At 40.6% G+C, this 21,138-nt stretch overlaps 1 protein-coding gene across 1 annotated transcript; it reads right to left on the bottom strand.

Annotated features, from left to right (window-relative positions):
- Positions 1-14,991: 14,991 nt before the first annotated feature.
- LOC143598922 (uncharacterized) lies at positions 14,992-15,576 on the bottom strand. The gene has a single exon (XM_077077011.1). The coding sequence runs from the start codon at positions 15,574-15,576 to the stop codon at positions 14,992-14,994; it is 585 nt and encodes a 194-aa protein (XP_076933126.1).
- Positions 15,577-21,138: the final 5,562 nt, after the last annotated feature.

Genomic DNA, 21,138 nt, shown 5'->3' with positions numbered 1-21,138 from the left:
TGGCGACGGGTCTAACGTGGTGGTGATCCTGTTCTCCTCTCAGGTATGTCCTAGATAGTCATATCAGCAGGGTCCTCATGATCCCAAATCTGGTTGAGGGCATCCTGAAACCTCCATTGTGCTGGGTTTCCGCCAATCTGCTGGACCATTTGCATGCTGATACAGAAGTTGAGATCAAGTGCGATCGGGTTCGGGCTTCATGTACCTTCTATGTCTACACCATAAGCTTTGTAAAGCTTGTAAATTCACGCACCACCAAAGATCGGGGTATTTGGGCTTCTTGAATGTGCATTGGTTTTGAATAGTTGACAGAACAGGTTTGTGATGTAAGGTACCTCGTTCTTGATGCAATAAAGGGCCCACAAATCCCTCAAGTTCACGACCCCCTCGCTCTGACCACATGCAGTGACTGTGTGGCTCAGCAATCAGTGAATGTATCTCATCAGTGAGTCACGTAAGGCGGTGCTTTTGGTTCTGCTCGCACAGTAGCTTTCTCCCCTAAAACTCAACTGCTCCCATGCTTCCAATTTGGTGTCACCTGGTTCTCCTGACTCATCAGCATCTTCATCGGCAAAAGTGGTCATGGAATCGTACCAAATGGGCCTGTCGGTTTCATCGCTTGTATAAATACCCCACACCTAAACTCAACAGCGTCTCCATCCCACATATACAAGCCTTTTGTCTTTATAGAGAATGAGGCCAAAATTTCTTTAGTTAATTCAGTCACTGCTTTCCCTTTTGATTTAGAACACGCGTCCACGGCCCTTTGACAAGCCCCTTTTATCTTCCCCATTGGTTTACTTTCTTTAAAGTTTCCTTGCAAGCATAGAAGTTTGGTTCCGGAAGCTGATTGTTAAGGTAGCCCATTATTTGTCGGGCGCGTTCATCTCTTTCTGTATCCTCGTGAAAGATTAAGAAAGCATGCTCATCGCCCACATATTCAGTCATCTGCAATTTTAGAACTAGATTAGTTGAATATTCTCAAAATTTTCTGAAAACGTGGAACAGAGGGCCAAGCACGGCCCCGTGCCTCTAGAGGCACGACCCCATGCTGGTGTTGTTTTGCCAGTTTTGACCATTCTCACTGATTTTGACTTTTTGTTGACCTATGGTTAACCACGGGGCGTGTTTTGCCAAACACAGCCTGTGTTTTTAATCCTAATTATGCAAATGTCAAGATTCGAACTTGCGATTAACCTGGTTCTCTAAGAAATATTATCCGGGTTTGATTGTATTGTATGGATCATCCTAGACCCGAACCCGAATGATTTTTCTTACAAACTCCCTCAAACCTAAGTGCAAATCTATTTATCAAAACCCGAGATTTAAACAATTTACCCATCTATTTTCTGGGTTTTAGCCCGATTATCATCAATTGGTAACATTTGGGATTTATTTTAACCCGAAAATGATGAATTTGATCAATAGAATTACCAAATTGACATACCTCTTATTGGAAATCTAAGATTTGAAGTGGAGACTTGGATATTAGGTTAGGGGCGCCGATTTTCGAAAGTAGGCGGAGTGTTTTAGGGTTAAGTTATGAGGAATATGATATTTTAATTAAAATCCCGTAACTGCATTGTAGAGTGGGGCACAGTCTCGTGCTGCATGTAGCAGTCAGGTTCCTTTTTATTTGTTGTTTATTTAATGAGTTGGTCTGATTTAACTGATTCTTTGAGGATTATAAGGTTACAGTAAAATAAAAAGTCCTAATAGATTTCATTAACTCTTAAACATTACAAGGAAAATTAAACGGCATGAACCGAGAAACACAAAACTAGCTTAAACAAGAGTAAATCCTAACAAGACAAGATAAGGCTTATTCCACTAACGACCACCATTCCCGAACAAGTCCTGAATGTGTGGTGGGGCTCTCTTAGCTTCCAAGAGCTTGGAAAGCTTTTTTTCGAGCTTTCCAATTTCTCAGTTAAGGAAGTTGAGCTTGAAATCCACATCTTTGTTGTGGCTATCAACAACATGGAAATTCTCGAACCTTAGCAGTTCAACCTTGTTTGTCAACTCGATCAAGAGAGCTTCAGTTTGGATGTTACTTTCGACTTGGTCTCTTATAATCCTTTGAAGCCTAATGATTTCTCCCTCAAGGTGTGAGGAAGAATCACCATTCTTGCATTTATTCACTGGTTTCCACTCCATTCTTTTTTTTTCCATTTCAGTAATTTTTAGTTTGGTATAAATGGGATGGTGAGATTTGCATGCATTATATAGAGACTGGAACGTCGAACACGGCCCCGTGCTTGGTGAAGCACAGCCCCGTGCCTCTAGGAGAATAAATGTCTCTGATTAAGAGAAATGTATGGAGTCAGCGCGTATCATCCTGAAGATTCTAAGGTGACCACGACCCAGTGTAAGATGAAGCATGGCCCGTGTTTTTTGTAACTGAAATATTTTCTTTGATTTTTCAGCAAAATGCGAGAACATGAATTTTCGGAATGGTGTTTAAGATATTAATTGAGCATTTTGATTGTCCTAAAATTATTTATCATTAATTAAAAGATTCATAAACACAAGTTTGGGATAAGCCTGATTTTCCTAAAACATGAAATTAAATCGGGTTAAGCCCGAAAGTCCTAAACTTTGTGCCTATTGCACTTGGTTACACATGAAAACATAAGGATGAATGTCTCTAAATTCCACCGGAAGGTTCTCCTCCATCGAATGACCCGGGTGGAGGAAAGTACGTGAAACGGAGGACTTGAAATTGAACTTGTTCGTTGATGTCCTGAAGTTCAGTTTCATGCTTTCCATCGACTCGGTGAGTTGTATGAGGCGCATCTATGCAAGGAGATTCATTTCGGTGAGTTTCTTAACGAGCTCTTGAAGTTCATGAGTAGCTCAGTTTTGAAAATGTATCGGGTTTCGTTTCTCGGTTAACGGGGAACGAGAATTTTGTTATTCGTCTCAGTAGGAATTTTGATTTCTCAGGGGAGAGTGTTTGTGTTTGGTTTTGTGCAAGAAATGCATTGGCAAGAGGTGAAATTTATAGCGAAGCAGTTGTCATACACGACCCCGTGTAGAAGGAAACATGTCTCCGTGCTTTTGGTCTAACAATTCGGTTACAAACCCGTCTGACTGAGATTTTTGCAGCGAAGATTCCGGTCCGCACCTTTTAGAGGCACGCCCCCGTGTTTGAGACACTAATTTTTTATTGTTATTTTAAGTAAAATAAAGAGAACATATATACAAGGCCTGGTTTAATGAGGGTCTAGGTCACACCCTATTTCCAGTATGTTCATTGGTTTTGGTGGAGGATTATTACCTCCGAGAAATCTTCGAATGGTCCATCGATGTATGGTTTTAATCGCTGTCCATTAACTTTGAACTTGTGGCTGTCAAAATTTGAAATCTCAACCGTCCCATAGTCTAAAACTCTTTCAACTATGTATGGGCTTGTCCAACGAGATTTCAGCTTTCCTGGAAAGAGACGTAAACGTGTGTTATATAATAGTACACGATCACCAACTTGAAACATTTTGTTTCCCTTGAAATGGGCGACGTGCAAACGTTTAGTCTTTTCTGTGTAAGACCAGGAATTTTCGTAGTCCAATGTTCTTAGTTCTTTGAGCTCGTGTATTTGATCTTCCCGATTTTTAACTGTGACAATCGTCAATTTCCGGTTAACTCCGTTAATCCGAACTCCGTTAATTTAAACTTAAGATCATACGAACTGTAACACATATCTCATTACATTTAAATTAAGGTTTTAAATGACGCATGAAAATCACTACACAAGTAGTCTTTTGGAATTTCACCGAAACACACACGAGTCGACTCAAACCGTTGGTGAACAAATGAAAAATATCATAGCAATAAGTATTTGACAAGTATGTGTTAAGCCTATGTGTTACTTGATATTTATATGTAAAACATTAATTCAAGATGCAAAAGCCTATTTTATGCTAGAAATCAAGTAACTAGAAGTTCAAGGGGTTAAGTGAAACTTAGTAAATAATATAACCAAGTTATTACACAACCCTAACCCTCCTACGATCGGTCTTCCACCCCCTCCCTCTCTTGGCAGCCGTAACCTACAACACACACACATACAATCTCTTTTTCAAGCTTGTTTTGAAGGATTCAAGGTTCTAGATAGGTAATTAACATCCCCTCTTTCTATTCTATGAGTTTAATTATGATATTGAGCATGTTAATCAAAACCCTAAATCTTGAAAGTGATGATTGAAGATGAGTTAGGGTTTAATTATGTGTTTGTTGATAATTACTAGTGAATTGATAACTAGTTGTGTGGTAATTGATTGTAAATTGCATGTTTCTTGAAATTGAACTTTGAAGTACAACCCTAATTGTGTATGTAAAGTGATATTGAGATGCATGGTTGGTGGATTATGCATCTAAGGGGTTGTATGTATGAGTTATAATGCATAGGTTATTTGTATGTTGAGTTTTGATGAAAACTGATGCTGGATAGATTATTAAATTCGTGTTTAAATGACTGTAAATCTATGTTAATTACATGTTTTGATGTGATTGTTGATTCTATAATATACTAGGTCAAGTCTTGCATTAATTGGATTTGTCATTTAACGGGAATAACAAATAACATTTTGTTGCGCATGATAATGATTGCTGCATGTTTGTTGTGATGTTTTGATCATTGTGATAAAACCGTATACGATAAAATATAATAAAAGTATTTTTAGAAACCTAACTCACGTGTGCTCTTGGGATGATTTTTGGTGATTTATTTGACATGTTAGGAATTATTTAATAGAGTAATCTTGTCGAGTGAAAATCTGTATGGACAATTTTGCTTCTGAATTATTTGGATTAACATGAAAAGTGTATAACCGATCGATGTTTGCTATGTTTTGACTAAATTGCCCTTGTGGGGGCTAGTTGCTAGTAATGTACAATGTTAATACTTGACACTTAAGTAGTTGTTCACACGTGTAACGTATCACCAACGTGTTTGTCGAGTCGCACTTATTTCACAAACGAAACACGAAACGCATCTCATGCATAAGTTGTATGTGTTGAGTCTAGGGACTCACTCATAGTTCAATACTTAGAAAATCTCATTTTTGTTTTTAGAACACTAGTGAGGATTTTCTGTGACGCACACCTTTCTCGGATCTTTTTGGTTATCTTCACAAACAGTGAGTTTCAAGTCCCCTTTTTACTCTTTTTAAACGCTTTTATTAGGGGGAGATAACATACTCCAACGCTTTAGATTTTTTTATTCTTTATATATCACTTGTAAGGCTAAGTGGCAAACAAACCAACCAAAGTCCTTCATAACATTGAACCGTTTATATTTGTATAATAGCGAGTCACTGTTGAGTAGTACTACTGGGTTTGACAAACCCCACCCAACTCTAAACTCGACTGTAGGTCGAGTGGGTGTAATCTTGGCTAACACATTACCATGGTCGTAGTTGACATGGTGGCAAGGCAATTGATAAACAGTCAACTTCGGTGTCGAACACTTAGTAATACATGCTTGATAGGTTAGCTACCTATTTATATATAATTGACTTAACACTATCTGGTAACGCAAAACGCAAAACATAAACGCAAACACAAACACTTTATTTATATAAACTTGTGAACTCACCAACCCTGTGTTGGCACTTTTAGTATGTTATTCTCAGGTAGCCGAGGCGGGCACGCGGTATAGGAACATGCATTTGCTAAACACCATTGCTTTAGAAACTTCTATTAATTATTATCTTGATAACTTGGGTTTTTAAGTCGTCCTGTGTGGCGCAAACTTTTTGGTTTACAATTTACGCTTCCGCATTTTATTTAAGACTTAATGTCTTGTTGGTTTGAAAACTTTAAACATGGTGTTTGATTATAACTAATGATTCCGATCCTGTTAGTTCACACCCTCTGACGGTAAAACTCCGTTAGTGGATTTTGAGGGTGTGACAGATTGATATCAGAGCCATTGGTTATAGTGAACTAGAATTGCATGCATACTAGACTATAACCGCAACGACCCATTAGTTATAATTATACGCACTGCATATATAAATATATATATATTATATTTAGTCCCTCTTTTTTCTTTATCTCTTTACCTCATTCACTCATACGCGTCTAAACCGTGCACGGCTTATCCTGTAGGTATGTTAAGGCCATCATCATCATTTGACCCGGTGTCCTATGCCCCAGGCAAGGAACCGTAGCATCCCAACACATACCCACCCCGAGTAGTCCCAACACTGATGACCCCCGTACCGAAGAGACACCTCCCATCTGTAGAAGTGTACGAGGAGAACAGCGACTGGAGCTGGTACTAGAGTCTAGTCGAGCAGATCGTTTATCGTGAGCAAGTCCCACCGCTAACCCTTCCAGGTTGCCCCATATCCTTCAAAACGCTACCACCCCTGACACTCCCAATGGAGCGCGCCTTCGCAGCCCTCACATCATGTGTGGAGCGTGAGGTTGACATTATGCACTCGACTAGAGCAGATGTCAGAGAATTGAAAAAGAAGGGATTTGATGCTCGAGAGAGAATTTCCTACCTAATTGAAGCTATGAAGGAAGTTCAGGATGCTCATGTTCCGAAAATGAAGATAATGAAAAAGATGCAAGCAAAGATGATAGACTCGCAGGAACAAGTTTGGAGAGCAAGTGGCCTTGCAGTGGTAGCTCTACCCGCTGCGACACACTAGGGGCGCAGATTGCTCCAAATGCAGCAGAACCCAAGGAAGAACCTGAGGAAGAACCCGAGGAACACCCTGAGGAGGAACCCGAAGAGGAACCGGAGGAAGAGCCGGCTGAGGAAGAGGCACACTCAGAGGTGTCCTCAGACGATGACATCTAATAATGATAACACCTAGATGGAGGGGTTGTCTCCATCCAAACTTATATTTTTCTATAATTTTAAGGATTTATTTTAAATACTTTGTAGCGGATACAATGGTTTTAATCATGAATTATTATTTGGATTATTATATGGTTGTGATGCGAAGTTTTTATTTCATTTCTTTTCTTTCTTACCTACCTTTTATTACATGTATGATGTGTTACATATGAAACCGAGAGTTCATGTCTAACATTTATACTGTGATTCTAGGAGATGTCTGGAAGAAACGCTGGTTGTGGTCGCGGTAACATTAACCTAACCGCAGCAGAACTCCAAACCCTACTGAATGACCATGCGGTGGCAGCTCTAGCTGCGCACGTTCAGAATCAAGTTGGAGGTCAAGCTGGAGTCTGTACTTTCAAGAACTACCTAGACTGCAAACCTAATTCATTTGACGGCACTGAGGGAGCAATAGGTTTCCTGTGTTGGGCCGAGAAGGCAGAGTCAGCTTTCGAGATGTGTAACTGTCCACCAGCCAGCAGAGTCAAGTTTGCTGCTGGAACACTGCAAGATTCCGCCCTCACCTGGTGGAACTCTAATGTGCAAATTCTTGGGTTGGATTTGGCAAACGCTATGAACTGGGAGGAGTTCAAGAATATGATGCGAGAAGAGTATTGTCCTAGAGAGGAAATCGCGAAGTTGGAGTCGGAATTTTGGGCGCTGAAGATGGTGGGTTCTGAGATTGAAGCCTACACCACCCGTTCTCACGAGCTAGCAGTGATGTGCCCGCGGATGGTAGATCCACCAAGTAAGAGAATCGAGATGTATATTGATGGTTTGGTACCCCAGATTCAGGGTATGGTGACGTCTTCTAAATCAACCACTATTCAACAAGCGCTCCGAATAGCCCACAAGCTGACGGACCAAGCAGTGGCATAAGGTGTGCTACCGCCTGGAGGTTCCACCTCTAAAACCCGTGACAACTCAAGCACTGACAACAACAACAACTTTGGGAATGGAAAGAGGAAATTCGACAACACCAGGTCCTCATCATCGAACCCCCCACAACAACAACACCACCGTAAACCCGAACTTGCTCGGAACTTCAATAATCAGGGTTCCAATAATAACAACAACGGTGGCGGACAGGGTTCGAGTGGCTATGCTGGAAAGTACCCGAAGTGCAACAAGTGCAACTATCATCATGCTGGCCCATACGACCGTATCAAGTGTTTACGATGCGGTAAATTGGGTCATCAGGACAACGACTGTAGGGAAGACCTAGCGGCTAAGGGTGCTCCTAAATGGCATACAACGACGAAAGGGTGCTTTGAGTGTGGTCAAGAGGGTCACTTCAGGAAGGACTACCCCAAACTGAAGCAGAATGAGAACAATGGAGGCAATAATAGTGGCGGGAGCACTGGTAAAGGTAGAGCTTTCATCATTGGGTCGGGCCAGGCCCGCAGCGATCCGAATGTGGTTACCGGTAAGTTCCCTATGAACGACTGTTTTGCTTCTGTTTTGTTTGACACTGGAGCTGATAGGAGTTTTGTATCGAAAGCCTTTAGTAGATTCTTAGACTTAACTCCAACCCTGTTAGATGCTAAGTATCCTGTTGAATTAGCTGACGGTAAGTCTATTGAAACAACCCATGTACTAGCCAGATGTAAGTTGAAACTTTCAGGTCATACCTTCGATATCGACCTCATACCCTTTACGCTTGGTAGTTTCGACATCGTTGTCGGCACGGACTGGCTATCCGAGAATAGAGCTGAGATTATACGTCACGACAAGGTAGTCCATATCACTACCTCTTCCGGCGAAATCATCTCGATACAGGGCGAGAAGAGCGGCATGACTACAAGCGTCATCACCCTTATGAAGGCGCATAAATATTTACGAAAGGGTCATCCGGCGATTTTAGCTCATATTGTCGAGAAACCCGCGGAGGAGAAGCGAATCGAAGACATACCGATTGTGCGAGATTTTCCGGAAGTCTTCCCGGAGGATTTGCTTGGACTCCCACCTATTCGACAAGTCGAGTTCCAAATAGATTTAGCCCCCGGTGCTGCACCCATAGCACGAGCCCCGTATCGGCTCGCACCGGCGGAGCTTCAGGAGTTGTCCACTCAACTACAAGACTTGTTGGATAAAGGTTTCATCCGACCTAGCTCATCACCTTGGGGAGCCCCTGTCTTATTTGTTCTAAAGAAGGACAGGACTTTCCGCATGTGCATTGACTATCGGGAGCTGAACAAGGTGACGGTCAAGAACCGTTATCCCCTACCCCGAATTGATGATCTGTTCGACCAACTTCAAGGATCGAGTTACTACTCGAAGATCTATCTGAGATCTGGTTACCATCAATTAAGAGTGCGCGAAGAAGACATTTCAAAACGCAAAAGCAAACACTTTATTTATATAAACTTGTGAACTCACCAACCCTGTGTTGACACTTTTAGTATGTTATTCTCAGGTAGCTAAGGCGGGCGCGCGGTATAAGAACATGCATTTGCTAAACTCCATTGCTTTAGAAACTTCTTTTAATTATTATCTTGATAACTTGGGTTTTTAAGTCGTCCCGTGTGGCGCAAACTTTTTGGTTTACAATTTACGCTTCCGCATTTTATTTAAGACTTAATGTCTTGTTGGTTTGAAAACTTTAAATATGGTGTTTGCTTATAACTAATGATTCCGATCCTGTTAGTTCACACCCTCTGACGGTAAAACTCCGTTAGTGGATTTTGAGGGTGTGACATTAACGGCGTACATTAGATCAAAATTTACTGCTCTAAGAGCCCAAGAAGCTTTGTGTTTTAGTTCTACGGGTAGATGACATGTTTTCCCATAAACAAGTTTGAACGGTGTTGTTCCTATGAGGGTTTTGTAGGTTGTCCCCATACATCAAAGACTTCACATATTTGTATGCCCTTTTGAGCCATCTCATATTTGGCTGAGATGTTTTCGGCTCATTGACAAGCATCGCATGCTTGGATCAAAGTATGTGTGTCTTTATATATGGTGGGCCAGAAAAATCCTACGTCAAACACTTTTCTGACCGTGGTGGCGGTACTGTGGTGTCCACCAGTTGGTCATTCATGGTAGTGTTTGAGAATATCTAAGACTTCTTTTCCTTATACACACCAACGAACAACCTGGTCAGCACTTATCCTAAACAAGTAAGGATCTTCCCATAAATAGAACTTAAGGTCGGAGAAGAATTTCTTCGTTTGTTGATGATTTAGCCCTTTTCTTAGGATTCTGCAAGTTAGATAGTTTGCGAAATCGGCAAACCAAGGACTTTCATCCTCCTCTTTCGTGAATGCTTGTATATGCATGAGAACTTCATGTGGAAAATTATCATCGATAATTTCCTTATGATGTTTTTCTGAAGCTGGGCATTCTAAGCGTGAGAGATGGTCTGCGATTGCATTCTCTGCTCCTTTCTTGTCCTTGACTTCTATGTCGAATTCTTGGAGTATTAGAATCTATCAGATGAGTCTGGGTTTGACATCTTGCTTGTTAAAGAGGTATCGTATGGCGACATGGTCGGTGTAAACTATGGTTTTGGAGAGAACTAGGTAGGATCTGAATTTTTCAAAGGCAAAAAATACTGCTAATAACTTATCATTAAGAGTTTTACTAGCATAGTAAATTGGGTGAAAAGAATTTTCTTTGCATTGTCCGAGTACGGATCCAACTACAAAGTGACTTGCATCGCACATGATCTCGAATGGAAGGATCCAATCAGGTATAGTCATGATTGGTGCATTGACAACTTTGCCTTTCAATATGTTGAATGATTCAACACATTCTTCAGAGAAGACGAATAGTGCATATTTTTCCAGAATTTTGGTCATAGGTCTATCAATTTTGGAAAAATATTTTATGAATCAGCGATAAAATCCTGCGTGACCTAGAAAACTTTTAATGGCTCTGACTGAAGTTGGTGGCAGAAGTTTGGATATGGTTTTGATTTTTGCCTTATCAACTTCTAGTCCTGCTCGGGATATCTTATGACCGAGAACAATGCCCTCTTTGACCATAAAGTGGCATTTTTCCCAGTTGAGTACTAAGTTCACTTCCACACACCCAGTCAACATTTTGTTTAGGTTTCTTAAACAACGATCGAAGGAGTCTCCTGTGACAACCGCCAAAAACTATACTAATCTGGTAATTATCTTAACCGTAATCGCGCATTAATTAGTGAGATAAACGTATAGGGACAATATTTTGCCTAAAAGTCTTTGATTTTAGTTAAGTTTTAAAATATGGAGCCCGAAAAAGTTAAATTTTGTAGTGTAGCAAGCACGGTACAAATTGACACCGGGTAACGACTCAAAACAAAAAAAATTCATAAACATGTCAAGATGACTTCAAAAAAATTAAAATATTATATTAGGATATTAGAGATAGTATATAAACTTAATTTTAGAAGGTTCGAATCACAAAAATTAGAAAATAAGTAACCGAAAGCCAGTAGAGGACACCGTAAGGACCCAACATCAAGTTCTTTTAGAAAATTATGTTTTTAGGCAGACATTGACTGTAATCTAGTTTCGCTCAAAGTTTGATGAAAATTATTAAAAACGGACTTCATTTAGCTAGATAAACGTTAAACCTTAACACCTAAACTATACCACCTATATTATTATTAATCACAAAAACCCTTCCACTCCCCCCCTTTGTTCCAGCCGACCCACCCTCACACAAACCCCAACCCACTTGAATTATAATATTATTTATATACATACGTACAATGATTACTTGAGGTTACTTGTAAGAACGATAACACTCCAACACAACACCCTAGGATACAATTCATCAATCCTATACCCCTCTCTCTCCCTATAAAACCGTATACCATCATAATCCTCATATTATCACCATTTCAAAAATCACCATACATCCATTGTTGAATACTAAGGGTTTTGGTGGAAGATTAAGCAAGAATAGGAGATCAGGAAGCTAAGGAAGGAGTTATAAGCTAGCAAAAGGCCATACTATATTTCCTTTAGTCACCAATCCGAAAATCCAAGGTAACCTACTTCAAGATTTGATATATTAGTTGTTATATGATGTATAAATTTTGATTTTAGTATGCTTGATAATATGCATGCAAGTATAATATGGATGTATGCGTGCATGTGTGTGACCCGTGAGTTTGTGTGTAAATGTATAAGATGGGTTTAGTTGATTTTAGGACTTGTTATGGTTGCATATTAGCTTGTTTAGATTGTCCATATTGAGTTTACTTGAGTTTGTTTAACAAATGGGTTTAAGTATTGTTTTAATGGTGAAAGTAAGTATGAAAATGGTCAAAAGATTGAAAATGGTTTATGGGTAAAAATACCCACATGGGTCGTGGGTATTGGTATGGGTTATGGTTGGGAGATTGTTAATTATCTACTTAGCTAAATGGTTAAAAATGATTGTTAAATTTGAAACCCACATAGTTGATTTACCAAAGATTACTTGAAAAGTTGTAAGTAATATTAATAATGGTTTTGAAAAGGTAAATGGGATCTTGGAAAAAGGGTTAACAAAAGTGGTGTAGAGATTTGATGATTGATTATTTTGAAAAGTTTACTTACACATGCAATTAATAGAAAAACTTGATTTTGATCATAAAGTTCATACTTGTCTTATATTGATTTTGGTATGGATTGAAAGTGACAAAGTAAGTGATTGAATGGGACATATGGAAATTAAGGAATAAAATCAACTAGAAGTACTAGAATGCATGAAACTTGATAACTTAAACAAACAAGAATTAGTGTAAGACTTACTAATAAAAGAAACTTTGTAAGTTGTACAAAATGTTTTGTAAGTTGGTTTGATAAGTGAACATAATCTTTTATAAGTAATTAAAGACTTGTGGTTAGGATTACTTTAGTAAACTCTATTGTAAAGATTGTTGGGATAATAACAAGATTGTTAAAAATTGCTACTTGCTAGTAATAGTAACTTTGTTAATGAGTAAATGGAAAATCTAAGAACAAGTGTTTAATAAATTGTTAAAGAGTTTTCTATCAAACTAGTTGAATGAGATAGATATAAGTTACACCTAATTACATTTGAAAGCTTGAATTGAATGAAGGTTGATAAAATAAATATAGAAACTTTGTTGTTAAAGAATCAAGAATGTTTTCGTTTAAAGGATGATAAAGGGATGGATTAGGACTATATTATGGGTTGTTAAGATCTGAAAAGTTTGGTACATAAACACCTTGTAGAAATTATAGAAACAACATGCTTATTGTATTGTTGAAAACTTAAGCTACGGCTTGAGCATGTGTAGTGAAAGATTTGTTTTGTGTGCATACTTGGTTCTAGATGATCAACCCTTCAGCAGCAATTGGATGAGTACAAAGCCTCTATGGAGGCATTAAAGTTGAATCATCCACTAAGGATGAACGCCTTGCTACCCTTGCTGCCAAGAACAGGGAGCAAGCCTTGGACTGTGTTGGGCACAAAATGGATCTTGTCCGAGCCAAGGCGGACAAAAGATGGTTGTTGGCGGAAGGAGTCCCCCAGTTGATTATTACTTCTTTGTAAATTCTATTAAGGTAAAGAGTCATATCCAAATCAGTTGTTCATATCTGTTGCTTTAACAGGTTATTGCCCACATCCGGGAGGGCGATGAACTTGGAAAATTGTCTCGCAACACTCTTGATTGCGTCTTCTCAGGCTGGTTGCCAGACAGGTTTCCAGGAAGGTCTTAAATTTGCAGAAGAGAAAAGACCTCTCGGGGAATTTGTCTTGCTTGGCCAGGACACCGCCCAAATTCCTGCTGAGAAGACGAAGACATTTGATAACTTGGAGTTTACTATTGAAGATCAAATATCTGAGCTTGTGGAAAAAGAAGATGGGATTGATCAGTTGAAGGCCCTTCTAGCAACTGATGAGGAAGATGAAGAAGACGCGGAAGACGAAAACGCGGAAGACGAAGACGCGGCATTGTAATTGTATATTTTTGTAAATCACATGTGTTCGTCCTTCTTGTAATCGTCCTTAACATCTTCTGTAATCCCATTTGAACATTAATAAGAAGTTTGTTTTATCCGGTACATTTTGTTTTATTCTTCATAATATAAGTGTTTGTAGGATCTTCTTTCTTGTAAATAAAGATTACATACTACTTGTTATAAAAACACATGAATCCCGTCTAGCATGCGGACCGGAAAGTGTGTGTTACATGAAACTAAAATGTAGGATTAATAGAATTTTCCATAAAAAAGGCATAAACCAAACTGAATTAGAGACAACGACATTAAACGTCTTTCAACTAGTCTATTAGGCATGCGGGCCAAAATAAAAGGTAAAAGTATTTTTTGCTAGATGTAACACTTCTTTAGTTGTGCCACATTCCATGTTCTGGGGATCTCTGTCCCGTCCAACTTTACTAACTTGTAAACGCCCTTGGATAATACTTCTTTAACTTTGTAAGGGCCTTCCCAAGTTGGGGCCAACTTGCCCGGAGGCTCTTGGCCAGAAGCTTCATTGTTGCGGAAGACGAAGTCTCCCGCGTCAAATGTTCACTTTTGGACCCGCGAGTCATAATATTTCTACAGTTTGCGTTTATAGTTATGCTCGCGGATCGATGCCAATACCCTCCTTTTTTTCAGGGAGATCTAGGTTCATCCGCAATTCTTTATCATTTTCATTGATCATCAAAATTCGTGCAGATGGAATCCCGATTTCAGCCAGGATGATGGCCTCAGTGCCATAGGTTAAACTGAATGGTGTCAGAATTACTAGAATTCTTTTGGGTACGAAAGGCCCAAAGTACATGAGGTAATTCGTCAACCCAGCCTGTTCGTTTAGTACCTAATCTCGATTTGATCCCTTCCTTGATTGTTCGATTGGTCCGTTAGACCTGACCATTGGCTTGCGGATGAGCTACAGATGTGAAAATCTGAGTGACTTGAAGTTTGTTCAACCACTCTTATAACCCGCTATCCGCAACTGAGTTCTGTTGTCGCTCACAAGTTCTTGCGGAAGACCAAACCGACAGATAATGAATTTCCAAAGGAATTTTTTGACACTTGATGCCATAATTGATGCAATTGGCTTGGCTTCCACCCACTTAGTGAAGTAATCGATGGCCACAATAAAAAATTTGACTCGTCCGTAGGCTTCTGGGAAAGATCCCATGATGTCAATAGCCCATTTTTGAAACGGCCAGGCGGACGTCACTGGAACAACTCGTTTTTCGGGCGCAGTGTGTTGGGAGCATGGCGGTGACAAGAATCACATTTTTTGATTTCTTGTACCCTATCCAAATGCATCCCTTGCCAGTAATACTCAGCATTCATAAGCTTTGCTACCACCATCCTTGGGCCTGCGTGGAGGCCACAAATGCCTTCATGAACTTCCCTTATTAGGTAGTTCGCGTCTTCAGGTTCCACACATCGTAACAGTGGTCCCAAGAAGGATCTTCGGTACAGAACACCATCGTTCATTTGGTAATTTAAGGCCTTGTGTCGTATTTTCCGAGCTGCGGCCTTCTCTGCCGGCAGGGCTCCTGATGACAAATAAGCCAAGATCGGCGTCATCCAAGACTCGACACCTGTTTGAATTACCAAAACCTGATTTTGCGGGACGGACGGGCGATCTAGGACTTCAATGCGAATGTCCTTAGTGAAGTGCTCGAAATTAGTTAAAGCCAACTTGCTAAAGGCATCCGCTGATTTGTTTTCGCTTCTCTTTATATGAATAACTTTACATGAAGAGAATTGAAGGATCAAATCATTTTCCTGCGACAAGTATGAAGCCATTACATCTTTCTTTGCTTCATAAGTTTCGTTAATCTATCCTGCGATCAACATGGAATCCACCCGTGCTTCTAGGTGTTTTACCCCTAGCTTCTTAGCTATTCTCAAGCCCGCCAAAAAGGTTTCATACTCTGCCTCGTTGTTAGTACTTTTGAAGTGTAAATTGATGGCGTAAGTAAACTCATGACCTTCAGGATTGACTAGCCTTAGGCGTGCGCCAGATGCCTTGTTGCTTGAAGCTCCGTCCGTAAACAATGACCAGACTTGTACTTGTTCAGGAGGAACTTGGGGTTGCTGTTCTACTAGACATTCTTTTTCTTTGTGCTGCGGAACTTCAGTGACGAAGTCCGCCAATACTTGCCCCTTAATTGTTGGCCTGGGTTTATATTCAATCGCATGTTCACCCAGTTCGATAGCCAACTTCACCAACCGTCCAGACAATTCCTGCTTGCTTAGCACATTCTTGAGTTTATACCCAGTTAACACATTGATTGGGTGACCCTGGAAATACCTGCGGAAACGTCGGGCAGCATAAACTAGTGCTAGAACCAGTTTTTCAAGCATCGAATATCTGGTTTCTGGGTCTGACAACGTCCTACTGACATAGTAGATTGGTGTTTGAACATTCTTTCAGTCCGTCAGTAGTACGGCCCCAATGATGATATTAGAAGCCGACGAGTATAACGCCAAAGGTTCACCCGCATATGGTGCTATCAAAGTGTGTAATTCCATTAATCATTTCTTGACCTCCAGGAATGCTTGTTCAGCTTCCGCGGTCCATTTGAACTGTGCCTTCTTGAGGCAATTTCTCAAAGTTGAAACAAACGGGTAAGATTTGGCTACATGGTTTGCTAAAAATTTGTTTAATGCAACCAATCTCCCGTTAAGCATCTGAACTTCTTTGAGGGAGGAAGGAGAAGGCATGCGGGCTACTGCCTGGATTTTATCCGGGTTAGCCTTAAAACCCGTGCCTATAACAATGACTCCCAAGAACTTCCCTTCTTCCATCCCGAAGGAACACTTGGCTGGATTCAATTTCATATTGATACTTCTCAAAGTCTCAAATGTTTCTACGATGTCTCTCAACATCTGATCCTCTTTCACGCTTTTTATCACCAAGTCATCCATATATACCTCTAGATTTTAACCAATCTGATTCTTGAAAGCTTGATCGATCAGTCGCTAATATGTGGCGCCCACGTTTTTCAATCCAAAAGGCATCATTTTGTAGCAAAATGTACCTTGGTGTGCGAAACGCTGTCTTGTCCTCATCACCCGCCGCCATGCGGATCTGGTGATAACCTTTATAGGCATCGAGGAAGCATTTAAACTTGAACGGGGCCACCGTGTCCACCTTAAGATCAATTTAAGGTAATAGATAACAATCTTTTGGACATGCCTTATTCAAATCCTTGAAGTCAATGCACATCCGCCATGTTCCGTTACTCTTTGGAACTATGACTGGATTAGCCACCCATGTTTGATACTTGATTTCACGAATGATTCCAGCATGAAGAAGATCTTGTACTTGTTCATTCATAGCTTTCGTTTGTTCTGGGCCCATCTTCCGCTTCTTCTGAACAATTGGTGTAAACATCGGGTTTACCCTTAATTTGTGTTACGCAATATTCCGCGGGACACCAGTCATGTCCGCGGGTTGCCAAGCGAAGATGTCCATATTCTTAGTTAACAACTGCTTCAAAAAAGTTCTTACTATCTCCGAAATGACAGGTCCGATCACGACTGTTTGATCCGGGAATTTTTTGTTCAATACCCATTTCTCCGGCTTAGTTCTCTGAGTCTGCTTTGTAACTTTTCTAGGTTTTAAGATTTCTGCTGCGAAGCAGTGTCGATTAACATGAATAATTTCCACACCGGTGCGTGTTGGTACCCCTACCGCACCGTGAGATGTGGACGGGTGAGCGTTAAAGTCACCGATTGCTTCCCGCCCCAAGATGATGTTATGTTTGGACTTTGCTGGTAAAACCAAAAATTCAACGTCTTTTGTTCTTGAATGAATTCCGTCACTAAGGGTGACCGGAAAAGATACAGCCCCTCGCGGGTGCATCACCTCACCCCCAAATCCAGATACAGGTGCATGAATAGGCTTCAACCTCACCTTATCTTCTTCATCTAGCTGCTCAAAGCATTGTTCGTACATTATGTCCGAAGTGCTACCAGTATCAAAGAAAATATACTGCGAACGATAATGACCAAAGAAGGCGGTGATTATCAAAGGATTCTTGTTGCAGGGTCCCCCCTTAATTCGTGGAAAGATCACTGGTTAATTTTTCCACTCCTCGTCCAAAAATTCTTTCCTCTTCCCACCAATTCTGTGTCCGCCTTGAATCATGTGGACATTCAGATCTTTAACTTGTTTTTTGGACAGTCCCTAATTATCTTGTGCGGGAGCTTTACTAGTCCCTGGTTTTGCACCCTTGACCAAATGCCCCTGATTTCACAGCTGCTTCAATCTCATTTTTTAGGGCTACACATTCGTTTGTATTATGCCCTATGTCATTATGAAATGAACAGTGTTTTTTGGCATCAAGGAATGATCTCCTTGGGAGTGGTTGAGATTTTCTGAAATTCACGTTTTCAGTAGTAAGAATTTCTAACAGAGTTTTCGACAATGGAGTCCAATTGTTGGAGGACCGCGCTGAAGAATTCTGTTTATTCTTATTACCGATCAAAGATCTGGCATGGAATGGTTTTGATACCTTTGCGGATGGCTGGAGCCTAGACCAAATTGTTCCTTTCGCCTGTTTATTTGGCCGCGGATTTTGAAATTCCACCTTTGGATTCTGTTTTTGACTGTCAGCACTCAGCACCCAAGGTTTTTTTAGTTCTAGCGAACAACTTTGCTGCTTTCATTATTTCTTCCCAAGATGTGGTCATTCCATCTCTACCAGTTAGAGTCTAAATTAATTCATTGCTCTTCACATTTTTGCGGAAAGCTCCCCGCAGCATATCTTCACTTACCCCACCAATATTGAGACTCTCGTTATTAAACCAGGTAATGAAGTCTTAGATAGACTCATTATTTCGTCTAACCACGTCCAATATTTCAGATGGGTCACGAGTGTGTTTTCGCTGTTGACTGTAGTGTTGGGAGAATTTAGAAACAAAGTCATCCCAACTCTTAATTTGTCCATCCGGCAGTTTCTCAAACCATTCACGTGCTGCCCCGGTGAATGTTAAAGCAAACATGTGGTACCAATAGGGGAGAGTCCAACCGCTGACTCCTCCCACAACCATGAAATTCAACAGATGATCACTAGGATCAGTCCTCCCGTTGTATTTTCCCACAGACGTTCGAAATTTCGCATTAACCGGGAACGGAGCTGTTGCAATACGTGAAATGAATTTTGATTTTTCAGCGAAAGCGGCTGGACGGTATGGCTTAATAAAGTCTTCCTCGGTATCACTATAATAGCCCGCCTTGCGAGCTACCGCTCGCAGATAACTAGTTCCTCCTCGTAAATGGAGTCTGCGACCACCGCTGTAACAACTGATGTCACCCGGATGATACGTTGAATCATGACTTTCATATTCATCCACGTAAACAGGTACACGCATGACCCTGCGAGGACGCTCGCTCACTCTCCAGACTTCTTCAGGATCTCTCTCCGTCTGAACGCTATGACGGATCTGGCTCCTCCTCGCCATTGCGGGAAGAGAAAGAGATCTTATGGGAGATTCATCATAAGTCAGAGCACGAACATGGAGTCGCTCGTCATGCACTCGACGCTTGTACTATGCTGCAACGTTTTCTTGCTGAATACGGAACCACTCGTCAGGAGACAAGGGTCCTCTAGCTCTAGAACTACGATGATGAGCTCTCATCGGGTCTTAATAGTCAGAATCATCTTCTAAACCTAGTTCAGAGCGAGTCCGGCGAGTTTCTCTCATGATTCGTCCCGGGTCACCAGGATTAGAACCTCTCGGCGCCGTGACATGTCCTAAGTCAGTTGGAGTAGGACCAGGTGGTATTGTAACACGCTCTAAGGTACCTAGGGTGAAACCTCCAGGTGTTACATCATCAGTAGTTCATGAAACAGGTGCAGGAGTTCCCATCGGCCCTTCGTGAAATTGACTCATATTGTACGAATAAACAAGAGATTATCACAGTTCTAACACAAGCACGGATGTCGCCAATGAAGAAACACGGATCTACTACCCTTAACGGATCCTAGATCCAATGGGTCCACAGGGTAGGATACAACAACAACCAACAACGATATGAGCACAATCTCCCGAAGTCCAGTGACAGAAACCTGCAAAACAGACACCGTGAGCTCGTTACGGGAAGGACAAGAGGGGGGTCTTCGCGTAACCACCCTCCGGCGTGAGAATAAGTACACTTCCGATAGAGAGAAAGTACTTAAGTATTTAGAGTAGATAGTGGGGAGTGAATGAATACCTCTAGGAGATTGTGATGGTATTTATAGCCGAAGACTGACGGAATATGATTGGGCTAGCTGTCCCATTCTAAAAGATGCTCTCGTAACCACCTAGACACGTGTCCTCATATGATAGGTTGAGCTATAAATTGCATGTGCATAGGTATAACAACATGGACACGTGTCGCTCTATGATAGGACGAGTTATAACCCTGGCCATGTGCACGGTTATAACAACCTGGCCATAGGTCCTTCATTCATTGGTTGATGGGTCACGTATACCTTGGTAGCTCTTCTAGAAGGTAGTTGGTTATTTACAGTTGTCCTGTGGCATTGCCTTCCGAGTATCCTAGCGGGTGAATATGTTACCCCGCGGATGATCTCTGAGGGTGCCTGGATGCTTCCGCGCATGGTTCCCAGGACTGACCATCGTTCTTCCTTTAGTGGGTTATGCGGGTATCCATACGTTCCGCGGGTGTCATATGAGGAGCTTCCCTCTAACCCGTGGGTGATACTTAAGTGTATTTGGATTTTTTTGATACCCTACCTCTATAGTCTCCTATTTTGTTACAAAAACTCCCAACGTTCTCAACACGGAACTTAAATCCACACCGGTTGAAGAAACCTATCCAAGTCTTTAATACCACTAAACCAAAATGCGCTTTAATAACATAAATCACCTAAACACTACCAAAAAACAGAAATATTTGCGACAGCAGATTTTGTGGGAAAATTGTTGGAACAAGCCGTTAGCGACAAGGCTCCGACAAAAACTGTTTGTCGAAAATCCTCGTAGGAAAAGCTGTTTCCGACAAAGTATAGACCACTTTTCCTTCAAATTAGCGACCCAAAATTTCCGTCGATAATTTCCGACAATATTTCGACAGTTGTATTTTTATTACCCTCCAACGAAATTGGTACAAGTTTCCTACGGACTGGTCTTTTAATAAATTATATATTTATTTCATTTATTAATAGTTACAAAATACATTAATAAATCAAAAATACTAGTATTTTGTATTAATATTTTTATTTTTCAACACCTACAATTTTCCGACAAATTTGATTTTTTACTTTTATTTTTTATTTTTGCATAGCCAACAATTTTCCTACAATTCTAAAACTTTCATTTTTTTTATATTATATAATACTGCCATCTTTC

The sequence above is a fragment of the Bidens hawaiensis genome, unplaced genomic scaffold (genome assembly GCF_021521415.1).
Source record: "Bidens hawaiensis isolate Kalapana, Puna unplaced genomic scaffold, B.hawaiensis_p1.1 tig00051275_1, whole genome shotgun sequence".
NCBI lineage: Eukaryota > Viridiplantae > Streptophyta > Magnoliopsida > Asterales > Asteraceae > Bidens > Bidens hawaiensis.
The sequence above is the reverse complement of the archived record's forward strand: the minus strand, read 5'-3'. Positions and strand labels throughout refer to the sequence as shown.

Bases quoted from the DNA above. Each gene is read 5' to 3' on its own strand.
- LOC143598922 (XM_077077011.1), bottom strand. From the start codon at position 15,576: ATGGCTTCATACTTGTCGCAGGAAAATGATTTGATCCTTCAATTCTCT.